The following is a 23,861-nucleotide window of genomic DNA, read 5'->3' on the forward strand; positions in this document are numbered from 1 at the left end:
TTTAAAAAATAAAATGCATTTCTTACATTTTAGTCATTTTACCATTTTACCTGTTTTTCCTTTATCATTATAGGGTATTATGTGTAGATTGAGGAGGGAGGGAGACATTTAGTCAAGTTTAGAACAAGGCTGTAACGTAACAAAATGTGGAAAAAGTCAAGGGGTCTGAATACTTTCAGAAGGTACAAAACACTGTTAACTATTTTATAATAGCTGATGAGCACCACTGATTAATTTATGAGTCTATGACATGGTTACTTTTTATCACATTTTGCCTACTTCTAGAGGATTCATCTCAGTATGTTGGATAATGCTTACCCTTTAATGTGCCTACAACACGTACAGTGAGATGTTAAGTTCTTTGGAGTCTGGAGAACCAGTTTACAAGGCCAAATGCACAATCTAACTTCTGAAACAGCTACTGTATGTAAATCAATGCAGATATTCTGTACAACAATTATATTTTTAGGGTCACTTTGCTTTTACCATAATTATTAACGGATTGTCACTTTTACCTTTATAATTTAATGTGTGCTTGTAGTAAAATAAACCAAAGACAATATTCAGTGGTGTTCTAATACATCCATTGGAAATTGTGCCCTGTCTATGAAATGGTTTATTTGAGAGGTTTTATACTGCTAACTTTTTAGATTTCTGTTTTTGTGAACAATATTTATAATTTCATATACAGTAGTATATTCCTATGTATTAACTACTATTGATATGTCCATTGTCTATGCACTACACAAAATATCTTAGTTTGAAATAATCGTTGTTGAAAGACAGTTAACATCTTTATAGGTTTTCGCTGCACTTTATTGATTGGTTGACAACCCATTATCGTGTTTTTGTAAACTGCAGGTTCTCAATAAAATTATGAAATAAGTGTTGCAGTAAACTAAATTCTAAGTTAGGAAGAGAAGTGAACTGCTGGGAAAGACTTCCTCAAATATTCAATAAGTAATAAAGCATGTTATGCTGTCTTTTTCCTTGTTCCCGGTCACTTACAAAAAGAGGGGTCAAATTAATCTGACCTCGACATGCATGAAAAACAATAACGCAGCATTTGGATATTTCAACAAGGTATCACCAAACAAAAAAATGAACACAATTCATTGGCTCATTAATATATTACTATGTATTAACTACTCAACATTTCCATTTTAAATACACGGTTAGAAATGTAATAATCTTTAAAAGTTGCTCACATTGCTGAAAGCCAGTTAACACATGATTATCTATTTGGTAATTGCAGTAAACTCCTTTGTTGCTTAATAAATAAAAAAAATGCAGGAAGAGAAGTGCACTTGCTGTAAAAGAGATTACTTCCTCAAATTGTGGGTTCCATTTTTCTTTGTTCCTAGACACACACATAAAAGGGGTAAAATTCATTGGATGACCAAAATGCAGCAAATTAATGTTTCAACAAGGATCACAAAATAATACCAAACCAATTGAAAATGAACACGTATTGACAATAGATTGGCTCTCTTTGTTTATTAAAGTTCTCTGGAAAAATATTTATTTCAGAAACAATATTTACAAAGTGATAGGCTTTCAGAGTTATAGAAGTCTACAAAACAAAGTTAAAAGAATAACTGACATAAAAAGAACAATAGGAATAAGATCCTTCATCCAAAAGGTCCCACTAAGATATCACATTGGGGGAAGTTTATATGATTTGCATGATTTCAGTGTAAGGCAAAGTTCACAACTGCCTTTACTTCAGGAGAGAATACACTGTACTCTCTCTGGAAAAATAAAGTATAGTAGCATACAAAGACAAATGGATTTCTTCCAGATGTTTCCAAACTATATCTCCCTAACAACTGAAGGGACTGCCATTAACTTGAAAAGACTCCACTCCAAAGTCCATTGAAAGAGGTATAGTGAAACTGACTTACTGTACTAATCATATACATATCAATATACAAAAACGTACCAGAGATGTATATTTCAGCAATGATAGTGTAAACTGGTTAATAAATATATCAAGTGTCATAAATTAGAAAAAAAGGAATCCTCTTGCAGAGTGTGGTGTGCTGGTATCCACAGAGCTTAGACCAGTTTTTCCATCAGGGGAAATTTCACTTGCCATCCAACACACATAATGTATGTTGTAAACGCATACACTATAATTTGTCTGTAAGATAGAAGAAAAACCCTCAAACCATAACATTTTGTCAAGTCGGTATTTCAGAGCTTGTCAATAAGCAGTGTTGCAATCTGAATGCCTTCAATCTCTCAGCATACTGCAATTTTTTTATTTTACCTTTATTTAACTAGGCAAGTCACTTAAGAACAAATTCTTATTTTCAATGTCTGCCTTGTTCAGGGTCAGAACAACAGATTTGTACCTTGTCAGCTCGGGGATTTGAACTTGCAACCTTTCGGTTACTAGTCCAAAGCTCTAACCACTAGGTTACCCTGCCGCCCCAGCAATAACAGTCAGACACCATAGGTCAGGGGTTGACAACCCTGGTCCAGCTGGGTTTAGCTCCATCCAGACACTACACCAGAATCTACTCATTACCTTACCAACTGAGCTAATTATTCAATATCATTGATGGGCTAAATTCCACCTACCTGGCCTCCCATGTCTAAAGCAAAAAAAAAAAAAACTAGATGGGATGGTAAAAACCCTGTAGACTCACAATCGCTTTGATTGTAAACAACAGAATTACAATGGAATCACCTTGTGCACCCCACTTGACTGAAACGAATGACATAGTAGAGCTATAGCTTTATAGTGAAAGGCTATGAAGACATCGAGTTGTGGTCTCATCTCACCTGGAATGGACTTCAGTTCTTAATGTTTGTGCCATACTCTTTTGACATTACACACGGTCAGACACCACAGCGTTGTTGTTGTAGACAGAGTAGTTAATCTTACATTAATGTTGCGTATCTTAACATTTGTACAAGCCATTTGAGAAGCTTGAATATGAGGAATACTGAAGATATGGTTATGTTACACCTGCACTAAGATGTAAATCCGATTTAAGAAAATGAAAGTTATGTAAACCTAAATTGATTATGATAATATAATATTTACCAGTTTAAGGCACAATCTATACATTTAGTTCATTATTGCAGAGTAGAAGCAATTTTTCTGCTATTCCTGAAGTAGTAATAATACATTTTATTTTAGGGATTGTCTCAAAACGTCAATCATTACTATAAAATACATTTTCAACTCCATATCCCCAAGAACATTGGTTCTTGATAAACGTCCCCACTGACAACAGTCATTATATCTGTGTTATATGTTGAGGAGCTTGGGGTTGATCCGTAGCTCAGTATTACTTTAACCTGGATTGCTTTCAGTCAGACATGAGACAATCTGGTTGTTGGCATAAAAAGGCCATTTCAACAATCTTTTTAAAAAGGTGTGAAATTCTTAACAGTAAGGGATGATCTAGAATCAAAACAAATTAATCTCCGGAGGATGTTGGTTGCAAATTGACCTGTTGGAATCCAACTGAAGTCAAAGGGTGCGTTCCAGATATAGGATCGCTATATCATTTTGCCGTGGTATGTTAAACACTTGTCCAGGTATTGTAAAGATCGGATTTGATTTTTGAAGAACTGCGCAGAATCTCTGCATCTGGAACGCAACCAAAATGGTGTACTATGAGAATGGTGTCACCGGGAGGCGAGGTTGTTAGCGTCAGAACACGTCCTCCTTGGAGCAAAGGTAGTTCTGCTTCTTTCTCACATTCCAGTGTAAACATTGGGCCAGGCTCTCGAACCAGTCGTTCACGGGATCCCGGAAACAGATGGAGGGAATGGGGAAGCAGGAAGTAGTGATGGTAATGCTGGAGATAAGAGAGAGAAAGAAAAAGACAAAAGAGCAAACGTCACAGTCAATCAGGTATGAGTGGGAGGCATGCAAGGTATTCGCAATCACCCTCAAACAATGACGAAAGAGACACTTGAAACTGGCTGACTAACTTCCTAAAAGGAGTCCTCTGTTACTGGTATATCAATGGGCTGCCAGCATTTCAGCGATAAGGAAGGTAATTATCTCTGGCTGCATAAAGGAAAACCACTACAGAACATCATGTGATGTGACATTTTTGTCTCGAATACATGAAACTGGTCAATATAATTATATAACTGGTTCTGTCTGTGTATTCAGGCACCTTGCGGGAGTTAGATGAGCTTTGGGTTGAGTTCAGCAGGCTATATTCCATGTTTATCAGCTTTTGTTTGGTGGTATTTTGACTAGGGGGGAGGTTGCATGACTGAGGGGTCAAAAGGTCACGCACTTGTCTCCATGGCAGATTTCTTGTCTCTTCCTCCCATCGAATGACACCCAGGCCGTATTCCTGGAGTCACGTGACAGCATGATCTGAGCGTGACAGACGGAGCAGAAGATGGGAATCCAGATGAACGACCAGTCAAAGACAACAAAAGTCTAGCAGTAAATGTGAGTGTGTGTATTATAAGCAATGTCCTCATTGCCATGCATCACCAGTGACTGAAAGAGTACGCATTGTGCTAGCTCTGTGTCAGACTGGTCATTGGTTACCTTTGTGTACTGTTCAATACAAATTTCCTGGAGAGGAGAAGTAAATGCTAATGTCTTGTGGAGAGGTGCAGTAAATGGATAATGACAGTATGGTGAACGCATGTGTGTGTGTGTTTACCTTGAGTTCCACCCCAGCAGGCACCACTATGGGTCTGAAGGACAATGAGTGGGGGCAGATGGGGGTGATCATGATGGCCGGCACGTTGGGGTGGATCATGGAGGCTCCGGCTGCTACCGCGTACGCAGTGCTGCCCGTGGGAGTCGACACGATCACACCTGAGACAACACAAACACACAGTCTGAGACAGACACTACTTTGACCGCTACACCACCAACAAGCTGAAAGAAGTTCCAAAACACAGTAAACCATCCCCAAGACAACGGAAATACTTCTGACATTCTGAGAGGCTTCCAGAAAGGGAGTTACTAGGAAGTAGTGGACAGATAGCAAAGACTAAACCATCTCAGCCAAATCTACCGACAAGGCGAGCTGCAACAGTATGCACCACTAATAGAACATCAGTACCATGTTTGTATTTGAACAGATTTCTCCTTCGTGGCTTGTTCACAAGCAGTAAGCAGTCGTAATAAACATCACAGTATAACGACCAGTTACAGCATCTAAACTAGAGGTCGACTGATTATGATTTTAACGCCGATACCGATACTTGGAGGACCAAAAAAAGCCAATGACGATTTATTTATAGAAGCAATATATATATTTGTAATAAATGACTATTACAACAATACTGAATGAACGATGAACACTTATTTTAACTTAATATAACACATAAATAAAATCTATTTAGTCTCAAATAAATAATGAAACATGTTCAATTTGGTATAAATAATGCAAAAACACAGTGTTGTAGAAGTGCAATATGTGCCACGTAAAAAAAGCTAACGTTTAAATTCCTTGCTCAGAACATGAGAACATATGTAAGCTGGTGGTTCCTTTGAACATGAGTCTTCAATATTCCCAGTTAAGAAGTTTTAGGTTGTAGTTATTATAGGACTATTTCTCTCTATACCATTTGTATTTCATATACCTTTGACTATTGGATGTTCTTAAAGGCACTTTAGTATTGCCAGCCTAATCTCTGGAGTTGATAGGCTTGAAGTCATAAACAGTGCTGTGCTTCAAGCATTGATAAGAGCTGCTGTTTGAATGAATGCTTACGAGCCTGCTGCTGCCTACCACCGCTCAGTCAAATATCAAATCATATACTTAATTATAATATAATAAACAAACAGAAATTACGAGCCTTTGGTCATTAATATGGTCAGATCCGGGAAACTATAATTTCGAAAACAAAACGTTTATTCTTTCAGTGAAATACGGAACCGTTCCGTATTTTATAGAACGGGTGGCAACCCTAAGTCTAAATATTACTGTTACATTGCACAACTTTCAATGTTATAATTATGTAAAATTCTGGCAAATTAATTACGGTCTTTGTTAGGAATAAATGGCCTTTCAACAGTTCGCAACGAGCCAGGCGGCCCAAACTGCTGCATATACCCTGACTGCACTGAACGCAAGAGAAGTGACACAATTTCCCTAGTTAATATGGCCCACTAACATGAATTTCTTTTAACTACATAAGCAGGTTTTAAAAAAATATACTTGTGTATTGATTTTAAGAAAGGCATTGATGTTTATGGTTAGGTACATTATTGCAACAATTGTGCTTTTTTCGCGAATGCGCTTTTGTTAAATCGTCACCCGTTTGGCGAAGTTGAAGTAGGCTGTGATTTGATGATAAATTAATAGGCACCGCATTGATTATATGCAACACAGAACAAGCTAGTTAACCTAGTGAAACCATCAACCATGTGTTGTTAACTAGTGATTATGTGAAGATTGTTTTTTTATAAGATAAGTTTAATGCTAGCTAGCAACTTACCTTGGCTCCTTGCAGCCACAAGGTCCTTTTGATGCTGTACTCGTGTAACAGGTGGTCAACCTGCCACGCAGTCTTCTCGTGGATTGCAATATAATCGGTGTCCAAAAAGGCCGATTACCGATTGTTATGAAATGTTGAAATCAGCCCTAATTAATCGGCCATGCCAATGGGGTAAAACATGTCCTTTAACCCAGTAGCAGCAGGTTGAGGGGTTTACTACTCACCGTCTCCCTGTACCGTGGTGATGAGGTGTCCGTCTAAAAAGAGGTCCACGTTGGAAAGGTAGGAGGACGGGCCTCTGTCCACCACCACCTCATTCAGCACCTGTTGGACCAGGAAACCCAGAGTCATGTTAACCAGAGATACTCCACTAGCCATGTTGTTAGTTACTTTAGTAAAAAAAATTGGAACCCAGCCCTATGTTATGACTTGTTAAAGCCCACTCAGTAGGAAGCAGGGACTGTGTGTATGATGACAATGCATAATGAACTACGATCAAAACTCAAACACCCCACATACATCAACCCTATGATAGATGATAGCACCAGGCCAAAATAGAAGCACATAGGGTGCATTGCTAGAACTACAGAAAAGCAGTGAAACAAATCCATGTGACAGACTACCTCAAACAAATAAGGAGGAAGTGAAACTAGACCTGAAGGATTGCTGCCACCCTACAATCCCCAAAACAAATTGTACATTTAGACCTTTCTGGTATTTTATCATGCCGCTGGGATCTGAGGTCAGGCCTGTGACAGTGGGAACATTACCAGAATAAAGACAATGAGTCCTTTGACTGAGATGTTCCACGTCATCATGATGCTAGGAACCTATTGTGGTACTAACCATAATACTGGGGTAACATACCAGTAGACACAGCGCTCACCTGGTACTGCATGGCTTTGCGGCTGCCCTCGCTGTCTCCGTTGGTCATGATGATGCCCTTCTCATCCACCCGGGCCTTCTTCTCTCGGCTCTCCTTCACCACTCGCAGGCGACTGCGAAGGATGATGGCGGCGTTACCTGCTCAGCAGACACGCAAACTTTTGTTTAACTAAGAGTAGCATGTAAAATGTAAATATGAACCTAGCAGCTAGAAATGCTAACTGTAGCACAACTTGTGCCGTGTAAACAGCCACCAGCATACAGATAAGAGAGTAAGGCTTCTGTTGTTGAAATTGGGTAAGGTCATGCCTAAAGACGTACCCTCAATGATTTGGGTGACCTGAGACTGGTACGTGTCAAAGTTGAAAGGCGTGAGGAAGCCCAGAGAACCCAGGTGGAAGGCCATAACAGGTGGAACACTCTTCTGAAAAAACACATCAGCACATACACACACAAGCAAGCTATGGAAACAAGCACAATCAAGATTTATTTTACAACAATTCACAGTATATTCAAAAACTGACAAATGAGTATGTTTACTTTACTTGGAGAAGTGAATAGTAAATGTATACCTGGAAGAGTGACGATGCGTAAAGTAAGGTCCCATCTCCACCAAGACAGATGATGAAGTCCACTCGATTGGAAATGTCATCGAGATCTGCGGTATGCATACAAACACATTAGGTTCAAGTCCGTAAGAGAAAGCTATACTACTTCAAGTGAGAGTTTCATAGACATTCATAGACAATCCTGACATTTACACAACAGTCACTTTTGTTGCTGAGAATTTTCCTGCAAAGCAGAAAATGCAAACTTCTAAAATAATTTTACATTTCAGACTTGATTTTCCCTAACACAAATGTATTAACCCCTACAAAATAATTAATTAATTAATTATAATCCACATAATAATTCACAGTTCCTGTTGCTGCAGGATTATTTTCCTGCTGTAGCATACTGGCTCAAATTAAGATCCTACATCACTAGCTACATAGAGTCATTCAGATCAATCTATCATCCTTCAGGATTGTATTCACTAGGCACCAAATGGAAGAAAACTGACAAAACAATACCTAAACTTCTCCCATAAGATAATGCATTTTCGTTTTTTTGTTGAAAAAAAGGGCTACTTTGTGCACTAATGAATACGACCCAGTCCTCTAATGGTCTCCTCACCTTCTCTGAAGGTGCAGAACTTCTGGATGATGGCCGCAAAGCTCTCATCGGCCTGGATGGCTGGGTCCGCCAGAACCTTCCTCTCCACGTAAACAATTATGCTTTTCTGGTAGAACAACGCACAAGTATAAACATGTGCATTAGCAACATGCACATGTAATGCAGGGTTTGTACAGATAGTGGCAAGTCAAATTTTGGGGCTCCCGAGTGGCGCAGCGGTCTAAGGCACTGCATCGCAGTGCTAGAGGCATCACTAAAGACCCTGGTTTGATCCCGGGCTGTATCACAACCGGCCGTGATCGGGAGTCCCATGGGGCGGTGCACAATTGGCCCAGTGTCGTCTGGGTTAGGGGAGGCTTTGGCCGGGGTAAGCCGTCATTGTAAATAAGAATATGTTCTTAACTGACTTGCCTAGTTAAATAAAAGGTTAAAAAAATGTTACAAATTCAAGGACCTTCAAGTGCTTTTTCAAGCACGAATATTTATTTTCGAGGACAATCAATTCGTAATAGTTCCTATTATGTAATTGTTTCTAGTTGCCACCAGATGGCAGTATATCACCACAACCTCATGAAAAAAAACCACTAACTTATTCATCAATGCCTTACAAGTTCTACTCAAATAATGTGTTTCACTACTTATTTACTACATACATGAGGACTGATGGTGTTCACTGATTTCCTTATATGAACTGTAACTAAGTAAAATCGTTGAAATTGTTGCATTTTGTGTTTATATTTTTGTTCAGTGTACATAATATGAAATTGTCTTTTATATTTACATTTTCATTAAATTTCACAAAATGTTAGGTCCCACAGGCTGTCCCAACCCATAATGACATGAAAGTGAATTCTGACTGTGTAAAAGGCCCTTAGTTGACTCTAGAATTGTGTGTTCTATACCCATTTGAAGATAAACAAGTTCTTAATGTGTTTGATAAGATTAAAGACTCTCTCAGGGGACCCTATTTAAACATGGGTCCCAGACCCCAAGTTTGGGAACCACTGTACTACTAACGTCATCTTTCTAGCCAGCTAGTTATAGCTAGCTACAGTACCTGGCTAATAGCCAGAGCAACCTAGCTAGCTAGACTTCTGACTGAAATATCACTGATATAATATCACTCATTCTCCGAGAGTCAGGGTGGGTTTGTCTGTTGACACCGCAGGAGTCGAGGGATGATAAAAGAATTCCCACTGTCAGCGGCATCTCTCTGCTACTTGCCGCTGTAGATCTGGGCTGAGGTAGTTCGTTTCACCTCTCGGCCTATGTCGTGGGCGGAGTTTCCCGTTGGAAAGAGTAGTGAATGAATGAATGCACTGCTAACATGGAAAATTCGGGGGAGCAGGAGAACATAACGAGCATACATGAATCATTCATGATTCCACTCGTTCGCAGAGTAATGCGTGATTAGAACTCAGATCAAAAAGCCTTCTGAGCGTTGATCAATGCTGGGAATGCAATAATAAGTGGGTAAACAACAATTAACCAAATAAAAAGGTTGAGTAAACGCAAATTCACATAAAACCGTGCGTAAACAGCATTTACCCTCCACTACATCCCTTGTTGGGTTTGATAAAAAGGAACTGTTTGATAAAAGGACTGTTTTGCTATCACAGACTGGAACATGTTCCGGGATTCTTCCGATGACATTGAGGAATACACCACATCAGTCACTGGCTTTATCAATAAGTGCATTGAGGATGTCGTCCCCAAAGTGACTGTACGTACATACCCCAACCTGAAGCCATGGATTATAGGCAACATTCGCACTGAGCTAAAGGGTAGAGCTGCCGCTTTTAAGGTGCGGGACTCTAACCCGGAAGCTTACAAGAAATCCCGCTATGCCCTGCGACGAACCATCAAACAGGCAAAGCGTCAATACAGGGCTAAGATTACATCATACTACACCGGCTCCGACACTTGTCGGCAGGGCTTGCAAAGTATTACAGACTACAAAGGGAAGCACAGCCGCGAGCTGCCCAGTGACACGAGCCTACCAGACGAGCTAAATCACTTCTATGCTCGCTTCGAGGCAAGCAACACTGAGGTTCAGTTCGATTCCCACGGGGGACCAGTACGGGGGGGAAAAAAAGAAATGTTTATGAAATATATGCATTCACTACTATAAGTCGCTCTGGATAAGAGCGTCTGCTAAATGACTAAAATGTAAATGTAATAAAACCCATTAAAAAAAAATACTACATTTGCCCAGCATTCTAGCTATTGATGTGACGTTTGGCGGCGCCTAATCAGTCAGTTCTGTACCTGCTTGGCTGAGTGGCAGTGTGGATAAAATGAGCGAGCTCGCCAGGCAACCAGAAAGCAAAACATGCGAGGAAATAAAACTTGGTAGTCTGCCTGGAAATTAATTAGCAAGACCAATAACATATTTCGTCATTTTCTGTTCTCCTCATTTTAATTAAAGTACCAACATGAGAAAATGTCTAATTTTCAAGTTATTCCAGTATTTGAATATCAGAGTGCCAAATTCAAGTACTTTAACCACATCAAGCACCTTGTGCGAACCCTGGTAAAGCTAATACTTTCATATTACCCTTTAGAAGACTAATAGGTCGAAAGAATATTCAGACTGCAGTTTACAAGCAGCCTTACTTTCTTGTAAGGTGTAAGTATACAATTATTCATTGTTTAATATATTCTCAGTCACTAATATTTCTGTTTTTTGGGACTTAATGGCAGACTTTCTAATGAACCTGAACTACACACCTATCAAGGCCGCTAAGGTGCAGGTAGCTATAATTTGAGACTAGAGAGCCTCTGCACACTGTGGGTCACTGCAAAAAGTACAAATGTCCTACCTCTGTGAGAAACACACAGAGCTCTTTGAAAGGCTGCAGTAGACTGGCATCCTGGATCTTCTTGATGACAAGGACACTTTTGGGAGGCTTGTTCCACGTCAGTCTCTGGCTGGCTGGGTCTTGAATGTGCCTGAGTGGTGAGAAAGAAAGACCACAGGTAATCAATACGTTTTTTAAGGGTAATAATGAATTGTACATTTTAAATCACTCATCATTTGATCAAAGGGATTGCAGCAACAGAGCTGTTGTTATGTAATAAAACAAATAATTCAATTTTGATGGAGCACCATTTGTAAACCTACTGCTAAGAACTGTAGTTTTACACGAGTCATAGTCCTTCTTGACATTTTGAGGTGAATAAACATAGTTGTAATTCTCTCATGGTTTCTCACTACTATAGCCTGTAAACTTTGCGGCTATTGAACATTTCTGGTTTGGGCATGGTGAGCTCTCAGTAGCCATGTTTTGAGCTCTTGTGGTTGTTGGCTCAGTGTTCCTTCATACTGTTTGTTTTTACCAGTTTGATAAGATGCAGAGCTGCTTAATACCTATCCTATTATTGGCTGGGGCTTAGTCTAGTAACACTGGCAGCCTCAGAATTCAGCAGGGTCAAGAAGGGACCATACATTTATATAAACACATCACAGTGACCTCACATTCCAACCAAGGTGCAGGAATAACACCCTGATGAAGGCGACACGTTGAAACGCTTTGGTGTCTTGTCTTTTCTTGTCAACTTCCACTGTTGTATTTGTTTCAAATTTCCATTAGGGCTGTGACGATACCAGTATCACAATATTTTTTCCATGGCAAAAATGAAAACACGAAGCAGAACGAACACTTTGGTCCTTTAAAAACCTGCTCTATATAAAATATTGTGTGCTATAGCTTGGAAAATAAATTCATGTGACACTGGATGTCAACATAATTATGTTTGTTCCCAACATTCCGTCTGTTTTCCCAAAGAAGTTAACTCCGCTCGTGTATTGTTTCCTTGACATGATACTAACGGGTATCGCGCTACAAGTATCGTCCAGACGTAATTTCCAGTGTCATGTACATGTCATGTACATTTTCGAGGGGGTTGTGGAATAGTGTTAGTTGACAGAGCATACAGATACAGTGGTAGAATATGCATTTTGTCATCATTCATTAAAAGTAAGGCTACTTGTAAGTTTTTACATAATGCATGCGATTAACTCTAGCAGTCCTTGTCGACTTTGTGAGCTGGTTACACGTGACCTTAACTTGAAACTCAAATGGTCGATTAAAACAAAAACTAATCTTCATACAAAGTAGCCTAATTGAGGGAAAACCAGAGTTGGGCTGTAGTTTGTAGTCCTTGTACAATATTAAAATTGTTCTTTTGAAATACTGTTAAGGATGAGATACTCTGTCTGTTGAAACACAGGTTTGTTTTACTTACAAAATGTGTTAAAACAGTAATACAACAGTACAAATACAAGAGATGGACCACACATGATAACACCAGCTTACTACATTACACACTACACTGCTTAATCTATTATTGTTTGGCTTCTGGTACCATAAGACTGACACTGTATAAGAGACATAGTTCCTGTGTGGCTCAGTTGTTAGAGCTTGCTGCTTGCAACGCCAGGGTTGTGGATTCGATTCCCACAGAGACGAAAAAGTAAAACAATTTGTGACTCGTTTCAGGAAACTAGGCGTATGTCGCACATCACTACTTCACAGGAGAGCCATTTGAATGTAAACAAAAAAAATAAATCTAAATGCGTTTTTTGGCAGAAATGCCTTCTGGAACATGTGAACTTTTATGTGCCTTAATAACAAACTTGTATGCCATCTGTAAATATGAATACAATTGTTAAATTACGAGCCTAGTTGGTTTAGCCACAGAAAAAGACAGCAACCTTCCAGCTAGCCATGATTGGCTGAGAAAATGAGTGGGCTGGACATGCCGAGACATGAGTTCGGATTGGTCTGACATGTAGCACGAGTCGGTCTATTTGAGCTGGTCAGTATGTGTAGGTAATCCTGTCTGACGGGGCTTTAAAAAAAAATATATCACGTAGTAGAACTGCATAAGTGTTGCTCTCCACTTGGAGGACCGAGTTTTGAAACAGTGGAGTTAGAGTATGATAGCTAAGGAGATGGAGAAAACCCCTGTCTCTGGATTACATCTTCAAACTAAGGGCAACCATGGCATCCGTGAGCGAGGGAGAAGCATCCATCCATGTACACATTTTCAGATATTACACGTTTCTAATTTTGTCAGAAAGCCATTTTTATTTCAAGATAAAGTGTATTGTTAGCTAGCTAGCTAATGTTAGCTGTCTGGTTCGCTAGCTAACGTTACGTGTATGATCTGTGTAGTAATATTATTCGTATCTCAGAGCCAGCAAGCTAACATTGAACCTGTTTGGTTAGTTAGCTGCAGATTCATGTAGGGCAGTAATGTCATGAGTTGCGATTATGGTTCATTGTTTAGCTAGCTAGCTACATGTTGTAACAAAATACTCCACTATGCAAGTAACCATTTCAATAGAATGTTAATTATGTCACTGCGACAACAGTTGATAGACATAGCTGGTAAATTCGCTCTCGCTATCTACTCGGATTTCAGAGCGCTTTCGTCTGAGTATGCCAGTGCGCAGAATAACTGACAAATTTACGAACACTCAACACCCGTTGAATATGGCTGGTGTCAGTAAACGTTGGCAAAAAAGCGTAAATTGTTGCCAGCAGCACAGTTGCAGTCATCAACGCTCTGGATAACATAAAAACAGCCTAACCAGCTCTGCTAGGGCGAGTAAAATGGTCAGAGTGAGCTGTTCTCTCATTTGTGTCTGGAAGTAGCTAGCAAGCTAGCAAACATTAGCCAGTTAGCTTGGGTGCTTGACTGCTGTTGTTCGGACAGAACGCTCGGATCAACCCTTAAAGAGATGGGTGGGGCTAAAGCTTAAGAGGGTGTGAATGATGCTGAATGGGTATGGACAAAGAAGAGGTCTGCAGTAGGTGTACCAAAACAGTGAGGTTACAAGTTTATCAACTTTCAAAACAGAATTACTTTCCCATTGTTCCTCAACTTTAGTGTATGATATACCATTTTCTAGCTAACTTTCTACTTTTATCCAATGTAAAAAATACAATTTGAAAAGTTGCTACATAAGACCGAATCGAGCCGGATGGTCACATTTATGCACTCACTACTGTAAGTCACTCTGGATAAGAGTGTCTGCTAAATGACAAATGTAAATAACCTAAACTTGGATTTCCATATCTTTGAAATAAGTCTACTGTATGTAAAACACTGACATGTCAACTTGGGTTGCCAGATAAGTACAATATTGACATTACATCAACCTGTGTTGCCCGATCTATAAATCCTTCGGAGAGAAACAACGTTTTCATATTCCCCATCATCTCCTTTGGGGTATGGTAGTACGCAAATGTACCATCTGGCAATATTTTGAGGATGTTGGGGCGGCAGGTAGCCTAGTGGTTAGAGCATTGGACTAGGAAGCGAAAGGTTGCAAGATCGAATCCCCGAGCTGACAAGGTAAAAAATCTGTGGTTCTGCCCCTGAACAAGGCTGTTCCTAGGCTGTCATTGAAAATAAGAATTTGTTCATAACTGACTTGCCTAGTTAAATAAAGGTAAAAAAGAAATGATTAATCTCTTGTGGACTGTAAATGGAATTGAGTAGTTTACGTGAGATTCTTTGTTGCTGAGATTAGTGGTCGTGTGTACTTGGAGGATCATCTTTCATTATAAATCAAGGTTTCAATATGTTGTTTGACTTTCTAAATGTGTATCTGTTTATTGTCAACAACTGAGTCCTCTGTGTTAGCCAGAGAGGGTGTGTGCAGTGCACCAAAGTCATTAGTGCTCGTGGGGTGAGGTGGGGGCTCGTGTCAAACCATTACAGACCGAAGACACAACCCAACTCATGACTTTCTCTGAATGTACGTCTATTCACCCAAAGGCCACAAATTACAATTCCACACAGGAATAGGCTACAATTGGAACAAAATTAAAAAAGATGCTAAAGTTTTGATACATGAGAAAACATCTTTACAAAACGTAACATTGGGCTTTACGAAAGGTACTTTGTAAAAATGTAATTTGTTTGTGTGACATATGTGAGCAGTGAGCACACAATTAGCCTATGTTATAAGCCAATATCAGAACAGGCAAACCCTCACCCACACCCCTTCCCCCATTGGAGAAAGTCTGGCTAAACAGGTAGGCAAAACCCTCGTCCCGGTTTCATTACAAAGACCAAATATGGACAATGTCACAATGTGCCTGTGTTTTTGTCAGTGGTATGGCTCATTTAGTTACAAATAGCGGTCACTCATAATAACCTCAACCTACAGCCAGCCATCTAGGAATAGTACTTCTCATTTTAAATTCCACTGTTTACAAATGAGAGTAAAATCATGCCCATATGACCATAGATACTCTACAGATGGATACTATCTGTACATACCATATATACTAGTACACAGGTATAAGTCTTTCAGGTCCTAATGTCACCTAATGACAAACCAAAAGGGAAAAAAACACATTCACACATTCACTATGCTAACACTACAGGACAATGCAGGTTAGTACTTCACTCATCAAACATTACTTGTAAAGCCATGTTCCTATTGAGAAAGCCTGTCAGCCGAAGAGAAAGAAAGACAGAGAGAGAGAATATTCTCACCATTTCCACACTTTGTTGTCGCTGTTCTCCGGAGCTTGCGGTTGCACACACTGGTTGAATTTCATGGCTGTCTGCATGTGATGCTTCTTCAAGCAGAGATGGGTGGAGAGAGCACTGACTGAATGTGCTTGGTTATGCCAAGCTACCTGCTCTTCAGTCTACCGATTCCACTATCTAAAGCAAAACAACTCATTTTGCTCTGTACAGTCTCTGTGTGCCTAAAGCATTCTTTAAAAAATCCAGTGGTTAATTCAAGTTATATTTAACCACCTAATGCAGATCTCACCACTTAAGTTGAATTACGTTGATAGTCTTCCCATAAGCTGCCTTCAATATCTATCCTTCATCAAACCACCAGAAAAACCACAGTTGTCACTACTTCTTCCTGGATTGCCTTGTGTAAATATTAACTCTAAATCTCTACCCTGCATTCTGACGGTGACCCAAACCTCTCACTCATCTTAATGACATCATCGCCAGCCCCGCCTACAACAACCCACCTACAACAATTACAGACCCTCCCCTTTAAGGGAAGACAACTCTCATTGGCTGGCTGTGTTAAGATGTTATAGAACAATGTTCAAGTGGAATTTCCCGGGTTAGTCCTACCTAAAAGTAGTTAATCTGAGAACATTACATACAACAGGACCATTACAGATGGATTACACTTCCTTGATATGAGCAATAGGTACTATGAATGGTTGTTTGTTTTATATTATTCAATGAGTATTATAACGTTTTTCCTAGGGCTTATACAATAAAAAAACTTCCATGAATGTATTAAAATAGACACATTTTAGAAGAGTTTTACAATTAAACAAATTGGAAACAAATATTTTGTTACATAACAGAAAAGGGCCATCCTAAAATGAGTGCCTGTCAAAGACTGCTCTTCATTATAATGACAGATACACTACACTGAGTGTCCAAAACATTAAGGACACCTGCTCTTTCCCTGACATAGACTGACCAGGTGAATCCAAGTGAAAGCTATGATCCCTCATTGATGTCACTTGTTAAATCCAATTAAAATCAGTGTAGATGAAGGGGAGACAGGTTAAAGAAGGATTGTTAAACCTTGAGACATGGATTATGTATGTATGCTATTCAGAGGGTGAGTGGGAAAGACAAAATACTTAAGTATCTTTGAACAGGTTATGGTAGTAGGTGCCAGACGCACTGGTTTTTGTCAAGAACTGCAACAAGAACAGCCAACTTAACTGTGGGAAGCATTGGAGTCAACATGGGACACCATGCCCAACAAATTGAGGGGGGGGTGAATTATTCACCAATGACTGGAGATGAGTTGGACAGAAGGTGGAATTTAGTTTTTAGAGCTGAATCACACGACACAACACAAGTGTGTGTAAGAAAGGGGGGAGGGGTTGTCTGTGTGTGTGATTGTCAGTGCGGACGTTGGCCACACTTTCAAGGCTAAAACATGTCACTGCCTGCAGATCAAGCAACTTTCTCGACATTCTCTTGCCCACATCAGTCAAATCAGCACAGCAGACATCTCCACATTATATAACGGGAAACAAATATTCACTAATGCAGGGTTCTTTCTGCATAGGAAATGCTTCGGCTGTCCGAAAATGTAAATGGGATGGGAAAACATATTCAGATAGAAAATATAATGGACCTATATTTTAATAATATAATATCCAAGTATTTTTGTCATGGCATGGGACTCCCATTGAATGTATTTTATTTAAGTCATTCAGATAGTTTAAGAACACAGCATAAGCTATTGCAAAAGGTGGCGTATTGCAGGAAATTTGCTTGAAAACAGCAACATCTTCTCTCAGCCCCATGGCAAACTGTGTACCTAAGCCCATTTTTTGATCTAGAACAAACCCTGCACTAGTGAAAGGAATATTTTCATACCAGGATAAAAAGTAAACTAAACTAAATCTCAAACAAAAATGGCCCTTGTGAAATGCAAAACAATTTTACACTGACAGTAACAATTATGTTTTTTTACAGTCTATAAATATGCAACTCCTGTCTCCTTATTTCGATACTGAACAATAAACGTATTTTCTCATTGTGGTTAGGTTTTTCGATTGGATGCCGAAGCCTTTTTACTGTGTCAGTGAGTCCATTTAGTGACTGTTGTGTTGATATTCAGTCATTAAAAAAAATAAAAATAAACATGTTTTCAACCTTATTTAACCAGGTAGGCCAGTTGAGAACAAGTTCTCATTTACAACTGCGACCTGGCCAAGATAAAGCAAAGTAGTGCGATAAAAACAACAACACAGAGGTACACATAAACAAAGGTACAGTCAATAACACAATAGAAAAATCTATGTACAATGTGTGCAAATGTAGAAGAGTAGGAAGGTAAGGCAATAAATAAGCCATAGAGGTGAAATAATTACAATTTAGCAATTAACACTGGAGTGATATATGTGCAGATGAGGATGTGCAAGTAGACATACACTGCGTGCACAATTATTTGGCAAATTGTATTCCTCGGGATTAATTTTATTGTTGAACAAACACAATGCTCTCAGTCAATCCAAAATGTTATTGAACCTCAAACCTGAATGTTTAAAAAAGGAAAAGTGAGTTTTGTCTTTCTCAGGGAAATATACAAATGTGCACAATTATTAGGCAACTAAATTACAAAAATAATTTCTCTCAACTCACTTGTTTATTCTCAATTTTTAGAGTAAGTGTAACAGATAAGTAACACAAAATTACAATTATATAACATTTTAGGCCTTTCAACAATATTTACTGACCAATATAGCCACCCTTATTTTCAATAACTGGCATGAGCCTTCCATCCATGGAGTCTGTCAGTTTCTTGATCTGTTAACGATCAATTTTCGCTGAAGCAGCAACCACAGCCTCCCAAATGCTGTTCAAAAAGGTGTATTGTCTTCCATCACTGTAAATCTCACGTTTGAGAAGGGCCCACAAGTTCTCAATAGGATTTAAGTCAGGTGAGGAAGGGGGCCAGGTCATTATTCAGGCATCTTTGAGGCCCTTGCTGGCTAGCTAAGCAGTGCAGTACTTGGATGCATGTGATGGAGCATTGTCCTGCATAAAGATCATGGCCTTCTAGAATGCTGAGGACTTCTTCCTGTACCACTGTTTTTTGCAGTTAATTTGCACCTTTTCTTCCCCATGCGTTTTTTGCGCCCCAGTTGACTATTCGCAACAAAACGTTTGAATGTCCGGTGGTCACACCTCAATAGTTTAGCTATTTAAAGAGTGTCGCATCCGTCTGAAAGGCATTTTACATTTTTGGTTTTTCAGTGTCAGTTAAATTTATTTTTTGGCCCATTTTACCTGAGGTAATGAGGCTGCCTAATAATTATGCACACTTTGATATAAGGTGTTATTCACTTTCGCCACACCCTCCCTCATTACACAAATACATATCACCTGAAAATGATTAAATCCAATAAGCATTCAAGTTTACATGGCTTGGAGTTCGAAAATGTGAATAGAAACAATGATAAGATCAGAATACTCACTTGCCTAATAATTGTGCACGCAGTGTACTGGTGTGCAAAAGAGCAGAAAAAAACAAAACCAAATATGGGGATGAGGTAGGTAGTTGGTTGGATGGGCTATTTACAGATGCTTGAAGTTAGTGAGGGAGATATGAGTCTCCAACTTCATTGATTATTGCAATTTGTTCCAGTCATTGGCAGCAGAGAACTGGAAGGAAAGGCAGCCAAAGTAGGTGTTGGCTTTTGGGATGACCAGTGAAATATACCTGCTGGAGCGCGATCTACGGGTGGGTGTTGCTATGGTGACCAGTGAGCTGAGATAAGGCAGAGCTTTACCTAGCAAAGACTTATAGATGACCTGGAGCCAGTGGGTTTGGCGACGAATATGTAGCGAGGACCAGGCGACGAGAGCATACAGGTCGCAATGGTGGGTAGTATATGGGGCTTTGGTGACAAAACGGATGGCACTGTGATGGACTGCATCCAATTTGCTAAGTAGAGTGTAGGAGGCTATTTTGTAAATGACATCGCCGAAGTCAAGGATCGGCAGGATAGTCAGTTTTACGAGGGTATGTTTGGCAGCATGAGTGAAGGAGGCTTTGTTGCGAAATAGGAAGCCGATTCTAGATTTAATTTTGGATTGGAGATGCTTAATATGAGTCTGGAAGGAGAGTTTACAGTCTAGCCAGACACCTAGGTATTTATAGTTGTCCACATATTCTAAGTCAGAACCGTCCAGAGTAGTGATGCTAGGCAGGCGGGTGGGTGCGGGCAGCGATCGGTTGAAGTGCATGCATTTAGCTTTACTAGCGTTTAAGAGCAGTTGGAGGCCACGGAAGGAGTGTTGTATGGCATTGAAGCTCGTTTGGAGGTTTGTTAACACAGTGTCCAAAGAAGGGCCAGATTTATACAGAATGGTGTCGTCTGCGTAGAGGGGGATCAAAGAATCACCCACTGTAAGAGCGATTGAAGGGCCATCTCTTCTGTCAGGCCTCAGGAAGCATCCAATGAGCAATGACCTGACAGGTCATGGTCAGACACTCATCTTAAAGTAACTTTCCAGTGAAATTCTCACTTAAAAGTTTCATTCTGTTAACTCAAACCTAAATAATGTTTTTGACCTGTTCTATACTCGTATGTACGGTCAAATCATACATTTCAGAAAAAAACTCAACCTTTTATCTCAAACAGATGATTTAAAAAAATACTTGCTATTTCCTCATAGAACATGAATATTTTGTATATTGTTTGGGTACGCCCACAGCATTCCAACAGAGAAAGGCTACTTTTTAAACATACAGTACTTAAAACCTGTTGGGGCTAGGGGGCGGTATTTGCACGGCCGGATAAAAAAAACATACCCGATTTAAACTGGTTACTACTCTTGCCCAGAAACGAGAATATGCATACAATTAGTAGATTTGGATAGAAAACACTCTAAAGTTTCTAAAACTGTTCGAATGGTGTCTGTGAGTATAACAGAACTCATATGGCAGACCAAAACCTGAGAAGATTCCATACAGGAAGTGCCCTGTCTGACAATTTGTTGTCATTCTGTTGCATCTCTATCGAAAATACAGCATCTGTGCTGTAACGTGACACTTTCTAAGACTCCCATTGGCTCTCTAAAGCCGCCAGAAAGTGGAATGGGGTGTCTGCTGTCTCTGGGCGAAGAACAGCAGGAGAGTTTGTGAGTGGTCAGCCTGGGGACAGTGACACTGGAGATGCACGGACACGAGAATTCTCAATTTTTTTCTTTCAGCCTTTGAATGAATACAACGTTGCCTGGTTGGAATATTATCACTATTTTACGAGAAAAATAGCATAAAAATAGATTTTAAACAGCGTTTGACATGCTTCTAAGTACGGTAATGGAATATTTAGACATTTTTTGTCACGAAATGCACTCGCGCGTCACCCTTCGGATAGTGACCTGAACGCACGAACAAAACGGAGCTATTAGAATATAACTATGGATTATTTGGAACCAAAACAACATTTGTTGTTGAAGTAGAAGTCCTGGGAGTGCATTCTGACGAAGAACAGCAAAGGTAATCCAATTTTTCTAATAGTAATTCTGAGTTTAGTGAGTCCCAAACTTGGTGCGTGTCAAAATAGCTAGCCGTGATGGCCGAGATATGTACTCAGAATATTGCAAAATGTGCTTTCGCCGAAAAGCTATTTTAAAATCTGACACCGCGATTGCATAAAGGAGTTCTGTATCTATAATTCTTAAAATAATTGTTATGTATTTTGTGAACGTTTATCTTGAGTAATTTAGTAAATTCACCGGAAGTTTTCAGTGGGTACGCTAGTTCTGAACATCACATGCTAATGTAAAAAGCTGGTTTTTGATATAAATATGAACTTGATTGAACAAAACATGCATGTATTGTATAACATAATGTCCTACGAGTGTCATCTGATGAAGATCATCAAAGGTTAGTGCTGCATTTAGCTGTGGTTTTGGTTTTTGTGACATATATGCTTGCTTTGAAAATGGCTGTGTGATTATTTTTGGCAGGGTACTCTCCTGACATAATCTAATGTTTTGCTTTCGCTGTAAAGCCTTTTTGAAATTGGACAATGTGGTTAGATTAACGAGGGTCTTGTCTTTAAAATGGTGTAAAATAGTCATATGTTTGAGAAATTGAAGTTGTAGCATTTTTTAGGTATTTGTATTTCGTGAGCGTCCCACCTCGCCCAGGGAGGTTAATGACTATTTTTTAGGAAGGAAAGCTATTTCACTCATATTGTAATTAATTATAGATCATATTTCATAGAAATCTGTAAACACTGGACAGTTACTTTAACATTTCTTCCCTTAGGTTAAACCCTCCCTTCCATGGAAGCACACGATGTCTCTCAAGACGGACAGACTGATACAACATATGAATAACACTTATTGAGAGTGATTGGTAGCCCTTTGTTGCCTTCACTGATAAAAAATTAACCCTAAAATGGTAGACATGCTAACATGTCACCTACTGGGTGTCGATGAAAGGTGTCAATGCAAAATAATAGAAAATGACGGCCGATGTTCTGTGGTAAGAGGTGATAGGATGACCACCCATGCGCGGCTGACGTTCAAGTTTGTCTGTCTTCCCTCTAAAGCAGACACCCACACCAATACTCAGTTATATATTTAGCAGGGAGTACCGGTAGGCAGGCTGTATCATAGTCTATAAAAGTATCTTTGCTACTTATGAACAGCCCAAAGGCTTTGCACCTGAGGATGCTAATCCATCTATTATTTCTGCTTAAAGCAGACATCAAGTTACATCACCAAGTTACATGACGGCCCGAGTCAAGTGCCAAGGAAGGCTCTGGCTAATCTCTAAGAAAAGAGACAGTCACATTGCTTTGGTAAGAGTCTTTCATAACTGTACACCGACTGTCCCACAATGTGTGACCTGCAGTGTTGGGAAGTAGTGATCTACAATACATGTAGTTCAACTAGTAATTAAACTACATTTTTCAGTAGCTTGTTGGTAGTTGGACTAAATTCAAATATTGTTTTCAGTAGTTAATCACTTTTTTTATGTAGTGGTGTAGCTAACTACTGGAACTATACACAAAAAATACTAAATATGGGTGAAGTAGGCAAGAATTTCCTTTCTTTTTCGGGATCAAACCTGCCAAACTCTCACTTTCAGTTTGACCCCATCAGTCCAAAGACCCCAGCAAAAATCGGCTTTTCATTTATCTGACCTTCATTTACAGTGCCTTGAGAAAGTATTCATACCCCTTGGCTTATTCTACATTTTGTAGTGTTACAGCCTGAATTCAAAATTGACAAAATATATATATATTTTTTTATCTCACCCATCTACACACAATACCCCATAATGACAAAGTGAAAATATGTTTTTATAAGTTTTCACACATTTATTGAAAATGAAATACAGAAAAAACGAATTTACATAAGTGTTCACACCCGAGTCAATAGATGTTAGAATCACCTTGGCAGCGATTACAGTCTTTCTGGGTAAATCTCTAAGAGCTGTGCACTCCTGGATTGTACAATATTTATTTAAAGAATTCTTCAACCTCTGTCAAGTTGGTTGTTGATCGTTGCTAGAGAGCCATTTTCAAGTCTCATCACAGATTTTCAAGCCGATTTAAGTCAAAACTGTAACTAGGCCACTAAAGAACACTCAATGTTGTCTATTTTTGTATTTATTTTTTAGGGGGTGGATCAGCTTTAATACTGCAGATAGATTGTTGCTTCAATCAATGTAATTGTCTGCATCATTTCCAATCTATCTATTACACACACACACACACACACACACACACACACACACACACACACACACACACACACACACACACACACACACACACACACACACACACACACACACACAC

At 39.4% G+C, this 23,861-nt stretch overlaps 1 protein-coding gene across 2 annotated transcripts; it reads right to left on the bottom strand.

Annotated features, from left to right (window-relative positions):
* Nucleotides 1–1,482: 1,482 nt before the first annotated feature.
* LOC106571998 (NAD kinase) lies at nucleotides 1,483–16,470 on the bottom strand. Of its 2 annotated transcripts, none has more exons than XR_006759252.1 (10): nucleotides 16,021–16,470; nucleotides 11,325–11,454; nucleotides 8,503–8,608; nucleotides 7,899–7,984; nucleotides 7,648–7,750; nucleotides 7,328–7,464; nucleotides 6,666–6,765; nucleotides 4,653–4,810; nucleotides 4,146–4,354; nucleotides 1,483–3,818 (listed from the first exon to the last, which is right to left on the bottom strand). XR_006759252.1 is itself a non-coding variant. In XM_014145679.2 (10 exons), exons 1-10 carry the CDS (start codon nucleotides 16,095–16,097, stop codon nucleotides 3,671–3,673), a joined length of 1,128 nt encoding a protein of 375 aa, XP_014001154.1. In that variant the 5' UTR covers nucleotides 16,098–16,470; the 3' UTR covers nucleotides 1,483–3,670. The 2 variants fall into 2 exon arrangements, 1 of the variants encoding a protein (XP_014001154.1); XM_014145679.2 differs by having other exon boundaries at nucleotides 4,272–4,354.
* Between the last annotated feature and the right edge of the window lie 7,391 nt (nucleotides 16,471–23,861).

The sequence above is a fragment of the Salmo salar genome, chromosome ssa15 (genome assembly GCF_905237065.1).
Source record: "Salmo salar chromosome ssa15, Ssal_v3.1, whole genome shotgun sequence".
In the NCBI taxonomy this organism is placed as follows: Eukaryota; Metazoa; Chordata; class Actinopteri; order Salmoniformes; family Salmonidae; genus Salmo; species Salmo salar.